Source organism: Saccostrea cucullata, unplaced genomic scaffold, assembly GCF_032062105.1.
Source record: "Saccostrea cucullata isolate Sc308-1 unplaced genomic scaffold, CSIRO_AGI_Scuc_v1 ctg4212, whole genome shotgun sequence".
Classification (NCBI taxonomy): domain Eukaryota; kingdom Metazoa; phylum Mollusca; class Bivalvia; order Ostreida; family Ostreidae; genus Saccostrea; species Saccostrea cuccullata.
Window position 1 is genome coordinate 65981 of NW_026940570.1, and position 15833 is coordinate 81813.

The following is a 15833-nucleotide window of genomic DNA, read 5'->3' on the forward strand; positions in this document are numbered from 1 at the left end:
TTTACGGCGCAATATTTCTTGCAATCTTTCGGGAAGAATTTCTCCAGTTTACAGCATCAGTCAGTTAATTACCTTTTACTCCCTAATTTTAAGCATATAATTTTACTAATCTGTATATTTTATCCATCTCCCAACCCTTTATAGTCGTCTCTACAAGTGATAAACTCGCTTAAATTGATTAAAATTATTTGTTAGCTTGCTGAAAATTCACTTCAAGCGAGTTCATTGCTGTAAAGACAGCTAAAAATAGTTGGAACGTGGTTAAAACATACATATTGGCTACAGAATGTTTCTAGAATTAGGGAGGGAAAGTAGTTGATTGACCAATGCTAGAGAGTGGAGAAATTCTTCCCAAAAGTGCGCAAAAAATATTGCGCCGTAAATTTTACCCATTTTGCATTACGGAATGTGTAGCGTTCTGGTCAAATACAAATATATAAAACCATTATGCTACAGATCTGCAGCTAGGTATGTTTCTACTTCTTTTTTCAATTGTACCTGATCCGTAGTTCGAAACACTTCAATGTCATCAAGTTGATCCTTATAATCAAAGTTAACAGTCATATCGCATATACAAAATTCCTATATTTATTTGTATGTAATAAGTACACGTATGTAATAAATTTGCATATAGGAGTATTAAGATAATTTTGATCTGTTTACTCAATTAATGCATAATGAGACTTTGAACAAATTAAAAAGCGGCTGTAACTTTAGTTTTACATTATCACGGATAAAGGTACAAACGAAGGTAACTCTTTACGCGTGGTCGTGTTCAGACGAAGCCTTTTTTCATAATTCACAGAGGTTTAGTACTTTGAACGATGACGCAATACACTGTAACTGTAGCAAAATAGTTCGTTAGGATCGACTAGATATATATTTACTAATGCAAACTACTTCTTCATTCATAAGGAAATAAATAATTGTTCTAATGAGGGCGTCCTGGAAAATATATCTATTGAAGAGTTTTGTTACTGTAATTTAACACCATATGAACCGAAACAACACCACTCATATAATATTGACTTCAGATCAGTAGGTTTATTTCCGTAACCCTAGTTTTATTCGTAATTTTTCACTGACAATGTATTATATTATTCTTTCTTATTTTGAAATCAATATGAAAACTTCTGCGATCTTGTCAAGAAATCATAGGAAATCCTTACCGAATGTCTTTAATGGCGAAAAATATAAAATCAACAGAATCTTCAAATACATCCGAAAAAAACATGCGCCTAATTGCATTAAAGAGTTGAAAAAGGTTCAACCGGTCTAGCTAGTCAGTATTCAAAACAGATTTTGGATTAATCTATAAGATTTTCAAATATAGCTACGTTTTTAAAAGTGGTGACAGCAAAAAAAAAATCCAAATACCTGGAGAACTCATGACAAGCAACAAAAAAGGGAAAATTCTCAAAATTCGAAAATCCTTTTCTTTGGGGATGGCGGTTGAGGTTCCAAGATCTAAAAGTACCATTTTTTCTCTCGAAAACTATAATACCTTCCTTTAACTACACAGGAAAAAAGTGGTATGCGTGGGGAGACCCTATGTATTACGAACGTTTTCTATAGCAAAACATGTCTTTCAATAGTGGGGGCGCACCCATAAATCATCTTCCTTGTCCGATGCTTCGTGCTTTATTTTCAACGACAAGATAGGAAAATTTTATTAACCTTCCATTCACGGCCTTTTCTCGGCCTCTTTGTGCCACTCATTCTTAACAGTTATCATCTCGGAGAGCCCCGTGGGGATCCGGGTTGAATAGGTCCTCAGTACCCCCTTGCTTGTCGTAAAAGGCGACTAAATGGGGCGGTCCTTCGGATGAGACCGTATAAACAGAGGCCCCGTGTCACAGCAGGTGTGGCACGTTAAAGATCCCTTCCTGCTCAAAGGCCGTTAGTACCGAGCATAGGCCTAAATTTGCAGCCCTTCACTGGCAATGGTGACGTCTCCACATCAGTGAAATTTTCTGGAGAGGGACGTTAAACAGTATACAATCAATCAATCAATCAATCATCTCGGAGAAAAAGTATGTGTGGTCTTGTGTGTGAGAGGCGGGGTGAGAGTAAATTTAGAAAATGGAAATAACGTATAATATTTAAGAATACGTTAAGTTTAATTTGACTCATGACTGATTTATTGTAATTTCTTTTACGTCCCATCCGAGAAATATTCACTCATGTTTGGAACATATACCAATGGAGGGCTTCAAATTTTGACCTTTAGTCGGTACTCAGGGCCATTGATCAGTGAGGGATCCTTATTGTGCCAACGTCTACCGTGAAACAGGACCTCGGTTTTTTAAGGTCTTATCCGAAGGACCCGCAACTTTCACACCGAGTACTGAGCATATGGTGAAGGAACAGTTGCCACCAATTTTTTTATCGACTTAGGTCAGTTGCGATCGAGATTAGAACACACGATTTCGAAGCGAGCGCTCTACCAACTGAGCTACCATGAACGATTCTCCACTCATGAAAACAATTGATAAAGTAAATATAACTTATGGGTTTTCAGAATTCGGGACCCCTTGTCTGATAAAAAAAAATGTCTTATTCCTAAATATGCAATGTGTCATTATACAAACTTACACATATAATAAATGAAACATATGGATTTAACGAACAGTATTCAAGATCAAAAGCCCATACAGTAATACAAAATAGGAGCTGAGAAAACACTGACCACCGGAACATCAGTGTGGGATAAGGTTCCATGGAGTGAGGATACCCTGTTTACCGATCACCCCCACCGTTTGCTCCTTGTCATGATCCAGAAATAACGGGAAAATCTTTTATTTTAATGCAATAAGTATTTTGATACCCCGGTTACCCATCAACTGGTTAAAAATAATAGTGAATATTGGCATCAAAGATTACTAACAAAATGGACAGTTGTTCTTTACACATATAAAATATTTCTTACATAAATGTATAATAATAACAGAACACAAACTCTTTATTAATTACTGTTTGCCGAAAACAATTGTAAAACATGTATATACAGTTTTCTTCATACAAAAGAAAATCCAGAATTTAACGTAAATTTAGAGAGTATAAAATGTAGTTTGCATCTTATAACACTGCCAAAGGTGGGTCAATCATCCGCAGTTGAAAAGATATATGATTTCTTTCGTTTGAGGAACGAATTAGACAGAAATCAATTTCTACTCGGTGTGATAATAAATTACTTTTTCGGAATTACAAGGATTTCATTCGAATACCTGGTGTATATCACGTGGTTCTTTAGAACCGGTCTCGTAAGCAAGGCTATATAAGAGGGGAAAAGTGGTTTAAATACCAGTTTAGGACGACACGTAGAGCACGATAAAGTTTAAAATTTTATCATGATTTATTCAATCCAACATAAACTTGTATATACAAATTGATTTTCATATTTTGCATATTTTATGTACACTGCGCAAATAAAGCTACTGCTTGTCGTTGCTATGTCCAAATGGTTTGTTTGTTGTTTATTGTACTTTCATTTGAAAGTAATGAATGGATTTAGAGTAGAACATGTTATCTACAGTTACTTTCATGAGAAGTAGCATTGATGTGATTGATTGAATGACAAAGCAGGGGTGTACTTTTTAATAGCTGAAAAGGAACACAATTAAAAATGTGTGTAAAAAAGGAAAAAAAACTGTCGTATTAATATTGTAGACTGAAGAAGGGCTATAACATCTTTTAGTGGTATTGCTATTTCAGGAGGTCGAGTTAAACCAAAACAAAGACAATCAATGTTAACATTACAATGTACCGGTAATGTTAAATTGAATTAGAACGACAAGGAAATTTTCTTGTGTGTGACAATTGCAATTTGCTCTGGAAATTTGCGAAAGATTGATTTATTGTATGTTGTTTAACGTCCCTCTCGAGAATGTTTCACTCATATGGAGACGCCACCACTTTCCGGTGGAGAGCTGTTAATTTAGTCATAAACTCGGAACTTAGGTCATTGGGCAGCGAGGGATCACGCCAGCACCTACTAAGACACGGAGCCTCGCTTTATACGGTCTCATCAAAAGGACCGGTCTCCTTGTCCCAGAGTGGGATTCGAACTTTTGATATGAGGACTATTCCCTTACTTCGCGACTCTGGAGCAGATGTTCCAAACACTGGGCAAAGCAGGTGACCAAATAAGCAATACATATCTATCTTTTATTTCAATTGTCATGGGGATTTCTATCCATCAGTGTCCTTTCTGCTCATCCCTCAACCTCAAAATACAACCATTCGGAGTATAAATGGTCTTTGAGCTTCATGTTATCAGTTGTACCCATATTTCATTCAAAGAATAGAAAAAATAATCGTAGACGTGAACACATCTATGTTACGTCTGCATTTTATGCAATAGTAGTTATAAAATTATACATAAAATAATTGAAAAAGTAACCCATCAGGATCGTATTAGGTGTAAAACAGCCAATAAAAAGTTACAAAGGTTTTCTATCAAATTTAAAAAAACACGGAATGATATTATAGCGTTAACGGATGAAATTAAGCATACAAAATCCCATTTAATCCTATTTCAAATTTTAAATAGGTAAAATCATAGGCAGAAAGAGGAATTGAAAACATTTCAAGGGAAGTGCAATACACATTTTTCTTTCTCTAATAACAAACAGGGATTTAATTGCCGTCAAAGTATGAAATGGAATTTATTTAATTTCCTACGTGCATTGTATGTTTACCTTTTCAATTTTTTCTGATTTCTACAACTGAAATTTGCAAAGGGTAAGTATGAAAATGAGATCGTGAACTGTCTCCAAACAAAAAACGAAAAAAAAAAAATAATAAGATCTTGATGAAAAGAGCTTTAAAAATCACATCCCTTATCAGATTCAGAATGTCTGATAAATGAAAATGAGAAAATGATCAATATTAAGTTGTTTAATAAAATGTTCTTTTTACATCTGCTATTACTCTGGTATTTAGAAACATACACTTCTCATTAATTATAATATTACAAATGAGTTACATTTATATTGTAATATTCTTATTACATTTGTAGAGGAAACAGGACAAATTGCTGCAGAGGATTTTTGTGGAATGATAGACTAAATAAATGCACACGTTTGTATTAAATATAAAGACATAATCTTAAATTTCAATAACTTATACTTAGATTTTAAGCAAACAAATTATATTGATAAGAAGGCAGTCAGATAAATGTTACTTGTAACCTTATCGTTACATTTGTTCACAGCTTGCATGATCGGATTTTTCGGAGAAGATTGCAATTACGCTTGTCCTTCTCCACAATATGGAAAAGATTGCATGTTTAAATGCAATTGTTCTAACGAAAATTGTACCACGTGATCGGCTGCAAAAACTACTCATCGGGTAGTAAATCATTTTGAATTCATTGGATTGAAGAAATTAAATACCAGTTAAAATTAGAGAAAGTAACTTAATACGTTAAAAACTCAACGTATTTAAGGTCTATAATGCGGAAAGTATTCTTCTTCTTTTTTTATATCTAGAATCGACATATTCATATTTAACCTTTTTGGAAGCAGTTACTGAGACAACAGAACCGGAAAAAGTTTCCTCAGACTACAATCTGCCGACAAAGAATAATGGTATTTGTGAAGCAAAGATTTATTTTTATGATAGAATTTACAAACATATCATAAAAATCACGTTTTAAATCGCCGAGGAAAAATTCAATTATAAATTATTTTCTCGCATATTCAGCAGTACTTTTATTCAATATAACTATTAAAACAAAATGTTTATTATTTTATAAATACACACATTGATCTTATAGATGCCTTACAAGAATCAGGCAACGGTAATTTCTGTGAAAAAAAAACAGGGCATTTGAAACCTGAAAATGCTGCATCTCTCTTAATTATCTGCATTGTCGGGCTTCTTGTAATTACTGTAATATTCTTATTATTGTACGTAAGTATTGTATTATGTCATTACAGGGCTCTTGTACAGTGGCTGGAACGTTATTGTTGACAACTTACACGAACGATCACGTTACACGAACGATTCCGCACGATTAACGCACGATTAAACCTGTTACACGAACGATCTTTCACGTTCACGATTCTACACGTTACGCGATCTTACACGATTGTTAACGCAAACGCACGATTCTTTACTCAAAATAGTACAAATTATTTAAGAATCAATATTTTCAAAACGAAATACGGCTTATGACTTATTTAAGATTTCAAAGAATTATCAATATTATTTCATAGACGTAGTAGAAAAAACGGAAAATGATATTTCTGTACCTAAATATATGCAAGACTTAATATTTTAGATTAAAAATAATTATTTCTATGGTAATTCTCCGATTAAAAAAAACGGATTTTGTTCGTTCTATTAGACAATGTATGTGGGTCGTATAATTTGATTGAATTGGATATCATGATATTCAGAAAGGGGGATACGATTGAACAAAAATGTCAGCATGGAATGACTTAAATTATAATTACAAATTTTATTCTTATGTTTCCATTGATTCAATGTCTGATAAACATGCCAATTATTCAACTTTTTCTTTTGCAGAAATTTAAAATTAATTAATTACAAATAGGCTCAAGAGATAAACACAGATAATGAAAACTTCTGAAAATCACGCCCTGTCCATTTATATTTGTCGACTAACTATAGTTATGTAGGCATTGAGAAATGTTTATTTCTTTGTAAAAAAAAAATATCTATATTTTCAATGAATTGATTTCAAGATTATCCTGACTATAATAAGAAGCAAATAATAATTGAAATAAGATTTTTCATAAAGGCGATTAAGATCGAAGTACGGTTTATCACAATATTGATCGCGCTATTTGACAAGAACTTAATATTGTACGCCTTACTATATTGCTTGTTTACGGGCGATAATTAGTTCGTTCTGCATTCTATTATGTAAATTGCGCTTTTTCATTTTATTTGGATTTGAATTAATAAATTAAGAAAAACAAACAAGGGAAATGCTCATTTTACATGTAACATTCCGTAAAAAACTTACAAAACGAAATTAACACGATTCTAAACGCACGATCTCGCACGATTAAAAACGCACACGATTGAGTCTGATACACGAACGATCTTTCACGTTACACGAACGATCGCTCATGATACACGAACGATTCTACACGATTGGTTTGTCAACAATAACGTTCCAGCACATGTACAAATAGCACAATATGATATTATGCAAGCAACATGAATAACCCAAACAGAAAAAACAGCCTATCGGATCATGCTAACAAATCATGTGTAAATCATGATTTTGATATGATTTCGGTATAGGAAAATTTCACATGCAAATGAGCTAATATATCATGGTTCTGAGATGATCTGTTAAACTAAACAACTAGCAAGAAAACCATGATCCTGGTATGATCTGTTGTAGAGCTAACAACTCGTATCAAAACCATGATCCTGGAATGATCTGTTGTAGCTAACAACTCGTATTAAAACCATGATCCTGGTATGATCTGTTGTAGCTAACAACTCGTATCAAAATCATGATCCTGGTATGATCTGTTAAATTGAACAACTCATAGAAAAATTCTACTTCTTATACAAATTAACTAAACACTTTGATATTTGCAATAAAGTTCTCTTTAATATTTGATAAATGATTTCAGTTACCAAAAATTAAGAAAAATATTATACACATATGTCACATGAACCATGACGTCATATAAATATAATCCTAGAAAATGATCTTCCTTAATAAGATGACGATTTAAATATAAAACATTATCCAAACTATTCACTGAATTTTATAAGAACAGAATCACAGAAATCCATTCTTCTTAAAGAATAATCAGGAAATCACTGATATCACTGCTTATTTATGATTCTGCAAAAGCATATAATTACAACATTTGTTCACTTCAGAATCAGCAGAGTGGTGGATCTATTATTCAGAATCACAAACACTGAAAGGGCTCCCAATGAAGTAGTCTCTCCTCTGATATAAGCTCTTTGTATGTGTATATAAGCACCCTGAAAAGAAACGTAGAGAAAGTGGTATTTATTTATCGATCAACATATCATTATCTTTAGATCATGAAAATATGAAATATTCAAGTTCTTTCCTCATTGCATTAGTGAAAAGAATTAGATTAATCACAAAAAGAATAATGTTGTTGAAATGTAATATTATTTACGTACACAAATTTTGTCTTAAAGGCGGGTCTTTTGAATTTGGTAATTTGAATGCAACTCAGATGTTAATCATGAAGATGGAAATGTCGGTAGCTGCAAAAAAATTTCATTTTTATAAATAAACAGTTTATATAACGATTAACATGTACATGTACAACAAATATTTGAATCAACAAGGTCAATTTGATGCTTAAATTACGTTTTCAATTCAAATCCATGTAAAGCTTTGCTATGTCTCTTCTACACATTTACACAAGAAAAAATAAATCATGCACTTGCTGGTAGAAACTATAAATTAAAAAAAGGTCAATAATAAAATTATGAAATATACTCACCGAGTATAGAGTTAACAGTCCAGCACTTATTTTTATTGCTTATATGATGCAAAGGCTTTTCTTTTAAATCGGCAACAAGAAAATGCGCACATCTTGTTTTCTGACCTAGATCAGCTGCAAACCACTGTACTACAGCGTGCTGCCCAGGAGGAGAATTGCATAACAAGGTTACTATGACTCTGAAACTGACCAGTGATCCAATCCTAATCTGAATGCCTCAAAGTTAGATTGGGAGTGGATCACAAATATCACATGAAGAGAAAGAGTTTTAATAAAATCCTGGCTGCGTTATTTAAACAAAATACATGTGTGCTAATTTAAATAATTATGAATTATTGTATTCGTTTGTCATTTCATATTCAACTTCAAAAAAATTATTGTCTTTGTAACTATACCTGTACATGCTGTGTGCATTTTAATTATTAAAACTTAATTTTCCTGTTCTCTTTTAAATAAGACTTTTATTGATGTATGCATGTTGTTTGATTCTCCAAGCTAGAGTGAATTTAAAGCTTGCATTTTCACCTATCATAGATGACAAAGTTAACAAACCATATCAGGATCATACAACCAATTCTGAAAAAGTTAACAAATCATATAAAACTCATGATTCTCAACAGAGAAGTTAACAGATCATGTGTAACTCGTATGGAGTTTAAAGACAAAGTTAAGAAACCATATCAAAATCACAAACTTTTAGCAGTTAAAGTTAACGAATCATTTCAAACTCATTTTCCTTTGTTTTCTAAGTTAATGGCACATGTTAGAATCGCAAGAAAATCATAGCAGACTCATTCCCCAGAAACAAACCACATCAGGATCATACTTCCTTATTTATCATCTATGATTTCAGTATGATCCATTTAATGGATCATGTCTAAATCATAGCTCAAAATCATGAATTTGTGAGTTTGATATGGTTTGTATGTGATTTTGGCATGATTTGTTAAGAAAAGTTTTTGTTTGGGTAAAATTTTGTGTTCGATATTACATATTCTAATTTTTCTTGAGGTTTAGCTTGAAATTCACTATCCTTTGTAATCAACTGCATTTTGCTATACAATGATTAAAAATTGTTCTCTTGAAAATAAAGACCAGTGATGGAGACCAATAAAGGGAACTTATCTTCTAATTTCTCTTCATATTTATGAGCAGTATTAGTTTTGCAAATGCAATCAATTTGCTTCAAGAACCGAACATGGATGAAACGGACGAAGGCTGATAGATTTTAAATAAATATTACGGATACAAACCACAAACAAATTTTCTTACCTTCCGCATAAAAGAGTTACACTTCATATTTTCCTTAATGTGCAGTGTTATGTCCTAATTTTATAAACCCGGAAATTGTAGTTATTGTAAACATGTACCATGTGCACAGAATGAAGTCCGGGAAATTTACTAGCAAGTTCAAATATAAGCGTTTAAGGAAGGCGTTTGAAAGGCGTTTGAAGGAAATAAAGAAGCAACAAGGTATCAATATTATGAAAGGTGACGAAAACTGATGATAATTGTTCGGAGTGTGTTCATACAGACATTAGAGGAGACAACTCTTTCCTGGCCTGGTTCAATAAATGTCATTTTTATATGTGAAACTGTTTTTTTTTTCTCGTTTTAATAGTGTCGAAAGGGTACATGTACCTTATTCTTTGTTTTTTTTTAAGTAATACCACTGTAAAGACTGAAAAAATAAAGATATTTTAAGATTGTTTTGAAACTTTTTTACATCAATCTTAATATTTTTTTTGGATATTGATTACTTTTAAAAAACAATAAAGAAAAAACAATGCTTGTTTTCCATAAAATGTTTAACCCAGGATAGTGACCTGCATATCTTTATCAATACAAGTTGTTTATAAAGATTCCAGAAACAGAAAATAAATAAGAAACTTTGAAAGAAAAAATTTAACTGGAAACATACATTTTCCAACTTTCCCCCAAATTTTGGTTAATTGTTCAATCATAAAATTGTTAGATGGTCGAATATTTCTTTAGTAAGAAGGGCTTGAGAATATAAAAAGATAATTCACCCTCTGGGGAAAAAGTTTTTTTTGGTGTTATTTATCCTTAAAAATACATAAATACAATTTGGAGAAAATATGCCAGTAAAAGAACATGAACAAAACACTTAAACAGGTACTTGAACAATATTCGAGAGGGAACTTGTACAGAATTGAATTATTTTTACCTACAGATTTACTCTTTCTTGGGACGTAATTGATCGTTAGAAATGAAACATGTTCATAAAATATGGAATTAATGTTAAACAGCAAACAAAGCTTTCATTTCTTAATTATCTTTTATTGATGTTCCTTATGTTTAGGAACAACAACTTAGTCGGAGCACAAAGAAAGTCTAAAGTCGTAAAATAAACGTCTTTGTCAAGTAAAGCCACTTGTGCAGATCCGAAGAGAACAATAATACGTATTCATGAAATACTGTTTATGATGAAGAAAAGTATAAATATATACTAGATTGACATTGTGTATGCAGAAGCAATTTTACTGCTCAACTTGTATAAACAAATTCCAATGCCGTTATCAGCTATATGACTGTTGTCAAACTATTACATAAAATATTAAAGTCCACGCTTTTCGATATCATTGACGGGTGCATTTTCAATAAAAATGGAACTCCAAAATTTACTTACCTTGCCATTAGTCATTTGCAAAATTACTTTGTTATACAGCATTCTGATTGTACACACAAGTACAATGAAGTTTACATCAAAAAGACTTCTCACGACATAAATCTTGAGTTTCTGATTGACAATATCTATGTTGTTGTTGGTCTTCCAATAATCCATTGGAATCCCAATGGGTACCAATTGCGGCACCTTATTATCAGACCTATTTCTGTTTATCAAATGAGGCGGAATTTGTGCAAAATTTATGTGTGAAAAGAGGAAGAAAACACTTGATGCGGCCTTCAACTGGACATTTAGATATATCGACGACGTGCCGTCAATTAACAATGGTTATTTCCATTTTTATGGCGATACGATACATCCTGGTGAGCATGAGATAAAGATACTACAAAGTCTGACACATCGACGACGGATGTTTCCGTTTTATCCATGACAAGGAGCAAACGGTGGGTATTACCGGTCGACAGCGGATGCTCACTCCTCCATGGCACCTGATCCGACCTGGAGATAACTCACTCTACTGCAACTTAAAAGTCCATTACTGTTTGTTGCCTCAATATATTTCACGAAACAAAATTGAACCAGAGCAAACACAGACCTCCAAAGAACATCAACGTCGAGATGAGTAACAATGGTGAAGTGAGCATCCCCTGCCGACTGGTCCCATCCACCGTGTGTTCCTTGTCATACGAAAAATCTGTCGTCAATCCAGTGTATATATATATATATATATATATATATATATATATATATATATATATATATATATATATATATATATATATATATATATATAAAATTTTTCGTATTTGGGACCTTACAATAAGTCATGACAAACATATTATATACGACAGATTTTTCGTATGACAAGGAACACACGGTGGATGGGACCTTACAATAAGTATGACAAACATATTATATATCTTTGAAAGATTTTACTATTCTTTCGAAGATTTATTTTAGCAATTTACATGTATCTTCAAGTAAAACATTTGGCAGGTAAACCAGGCAACATGTAGTTCGTCGACAGAATCTTACAACAGAAGTCCAAACACTATGCTCCCGATCAAAGGGAAATATAATTTACTTGTTCAAACTTGCAGAATGTGTCAAGGACATGTGATCTCTTCTTCTTTTTATAAACTTTTCTTTGAAAAAAGTAAAATATGGAGGTCGTATGGAGTTTAAAGACAAAGTTAAGAAACCATATTCAGTTAAAGTTAACGAATCATTTCAAAATTTTCCTTTGTTTTCTAAGTTAATGGCACATGTTAGAATCCAAGAAAATCATAGCAGACTCATTCCCCAGAAACAAACCACATCAGGATCATACTTCCTTATTTATCATCTATGACCCTCTATTTATCATTTTCGAAGATCATTAGTGCGGAAGCAAAATTTATGTGTATATATTTCAGTGAAAGCAGAAAAGTTCATCAAAGCAGAAGTTGCGAAAAGAGCATTTTATTCATGAGATAAAACGAAAATTAAAGAATAGTTAATTTAAGAACTGATAAATCATGAATAATTTTTCAAAACTAATACTTATAACGCAGGTGCAAGTTAATGGATGCAATGTTATAATTATGGTTTAAACAATTTTAGCATGTTAGCGTAATAAGGAAATGAATTGAAACGTTTTCAAATAAAATTTTAAGCAGCTAATGTATTTGGACCAGGGTTTGTTCCTTATTTACGGAAGTAAAGGTTGTGACAACAATTTCTGTGAAACACAACTGAATGTCAAAAGGTTACATACAAATAGAATAGAAGGAATTTTTAATCAAAATAGCGGTCGTTCTTACAAAAAAAAAAATTGGTTAAATAAATTGGAACTTTAATTTACAAAAAAAAACTTTTAAACTTCGACTTATTTATGTGAGAACTCTGAAACTTGATTTAGTATTATAAAAAAAAACTTTTAAAAATATTTTATTCACTTAGTGAAAAACATCGAACTTTTACCCTCAGAAGTAAAAACTATGTATATATATATATATATATATATATATATATATATATATATATATATATATATATACTTTGATTTACTTTATTGTAATACCATCTGATTTATGTTTGCATATTATAATTTAGTTCCCAAGTTTGATATTTATTTGTCATAAAATCTTCAGAGAACACTTATAAACCCGACCTCTCCCCTGAAATTATTCATGAACAAGAAATTATTTTTTAATAAAAGTTTCTTGCCATTCATAGAAAAAATTACACTAAATGTTAATATCGTCCCATGAGAGTAATATTATTGACTTTCCTATTTTTTTTTCTCCTAGAAATTATTCCAATTGCTAGATTTTAATTGTACAATTAATGAACAAGAAATTATTTTTTAATAAAAGTTTCTTGCCATTCATAGAAAAAATTACACTAAATGGTAATATTATTGACTTTCCTATTTTTTTTTCTCCTAGAAATTATTCCAATTGCTAGATTTTAATTGTACAATTAATGTTGGGTATGCTTTTTTCTATTTCTTTATTTCGATTTCATCATTAAAGCAAATGTATTTGTACCACACTGATTCTCCTGAATTGCAGCTCACAGCAAAGATGTTAGTTCTAAAATGCAAGTCAGGTAGATGACTAGTAAGAAAAAGAAGCCCTAGTTTAAACATTTCAAACATATTACTAAAGGCAAATATTTTTTTTTCACAAGTAGGTCAAAGTAATAGAGCTCAATTGTCAACGCCCACAAAATTAGCAGTAAAAGGTGACTTGTTTCATTGACATTTCAGCTGATGTTGTCTATCTTCGCATTTCGCAAAGGTATTTGTTAAGTTTTCCACCCGTCGATCAGAGTTTTGTCGTCGTTCACGGAGATTAAAGAAACTAAAGCAAAACATGCTATATTTGGTTATGAAGATACATTATCGTAGTTAACAGTGGTAATAAAAACTGCAGGTGCATCTCCTTTGAAAGTGTAAATGAGGAATTCGGATGGTGATTCCCTTTCATGGATATTGTGTTATTATTATACGATGGGTAAAACATTATTTCCGAAACAAATGCCTGCAGCTGCAGCATTGCCTTATTTCCTCTTTCACTTCGGTTGATATATAAATAATATTATTCTGAAATGATATTTTAATAATATTTATTATGGTTTCCAGATTTTAAATTGAGCAGGAAGTTTGAATGTTTGCTTAACACTACCATATTAGGATTTGGTGATCATTTGCAGTTGGTGTGCTGCTAAACTTATTTCTTAAAATAGTTATTATACAAGGAACAAAAAGGCGCAATATGTTTCAAGAATTATTCCAACACTTTATGTTATTATTACTACATGTACTTATGTTTTCGGCTAAAATTGTACTGTTGAAGAAAATAGCAGGTAAGTATCGATCGATCGAAATGACAAATACAGACAAAATTCAAGATCACCGGACTATACATATTTTTAATTACTGTATAGGGGGAAAATAACTCGCGGTGTTAATATTCGCTATATTCACGGTTTTGATGAATCCGTGAATTCAAGAAACAGTGAATAAGTTTTCAATATATAAAGATGAAGGAGGAAACTTTTCTTACATACCAATTCCGCGAATTCAAGAAACCGCGACAGCGTCAGAGAAGAGAAAAACGTGCAAGTTACTACCCGTGAAATTAATCCCCTATACAGTAATTCATTTTTTATTTTAGATTGTCAAATAGGATATTCTGGTCGTGAATGTGAATTACCCTGTCGATACCCAAACTATGGAATGAGTTGCCAGTCAGAGTGTTTATGTGTCGAGCAACTTTGTGATCACGTAAATGGATGTAAAAGTATAGTAATTTTTAGCTTTTAGCACATTTTAAAATTCCGAGTATGAAAAATTGGAACATTTTAATTAATACGTCAATGTGTTGCAGATTATTTGAAAATCTTTCAATTCAAAATCTGTTTAATAGACTAGTTTATAATAGTTTAAGCACAAAATAGGAAATTGAAATACATGTAATATGTTCTTTAAGCAAATCTACGATTGCTAAATTTAAAATGATAATTGGTAAACATGGCCTTTATTTTATTTTCCTATGACATTATGCACGTTAATAAAGAGAACTGCTAGTAATTGCAAACACAAAGAAAATTCCTTTTCTATAAAAGTTAATTGTCTAGAGAGTACAAAAGAACAGACATAAGATGTCTTTTTTAGAATGTCCACATGGTTTCCAAGGAGAGGCATGTCAACAAAATTGCTCATATCCAAGTTATGGTGAAAATTGCCAGTCAGAATGTGAATGCAGAGAAGAACAGTGTGATTTTGTTAATGGTTGTGAAGGTGAGGGAAACAAAATGTACAATGAAGGTAAGGTTCCCAGATAAGATGTTATGTATTAAAGGTATTTTCGTGATTTGCAGGTGGTATTAAAAAAAACAAAGAAGCTGCATGAGAACTGTTGTCAATCTTTTACATAAATATTCCTTCATCTACAAATGTTGAGATATCAAAGAATCACATCTTAGTACTATCAAACAAAATATAAAAATTCTATTCTTAAAGTTTTACATTGCGTACAATATTCCGCTTTCAACGCTTCATAAAAAGCACGAACCCAATCAAAGGGTTGCACTGCTTCAAAGTATACGGCATACATGTGTTACTATTTTTTTCCTTACAACTATTAACTAGTCTTTAAGAGATAATTTTAAACAATCAATTTGCATTATAAGCATGTTTTGTTGTGTTTTTT

The 15833-nt window shown here is 31.9% G+C and overlaps 1 protein-coding gene across 1 annotated transcript in view; it reads left to right on the forward strand.

The window, feature by feature from the left end:
* Nucleotides 1–14358: 14358 nt before the first annotated feature.
* The window catches only part of LOC134255626 (cell death abnormality protein 1-like), a 35663-nt gene continuing 34188 nt past the window's right edge, over nucleotides 14359–15833 (forward strand). Inside the window, exons 1-3 of the mRNA XM_062738146.1 lie at nucleotides 14359–14484; nucleotides 14796–14921; nucleotides 15296–15448. Of these exons, the coding sequence (XP_062594130.1) occupies nucleotides 14394–14484; nucleotides 14796–14921; nucleotides 15296–15448 (370 nt within the window). The 5' untranslated portion in view covers nucleotides 14359–14393. The remainder of the gene's footprint in view (nucleotides 14485–14795; nucleotides 14922–15295; nucleotides 15449–15833) is intronic.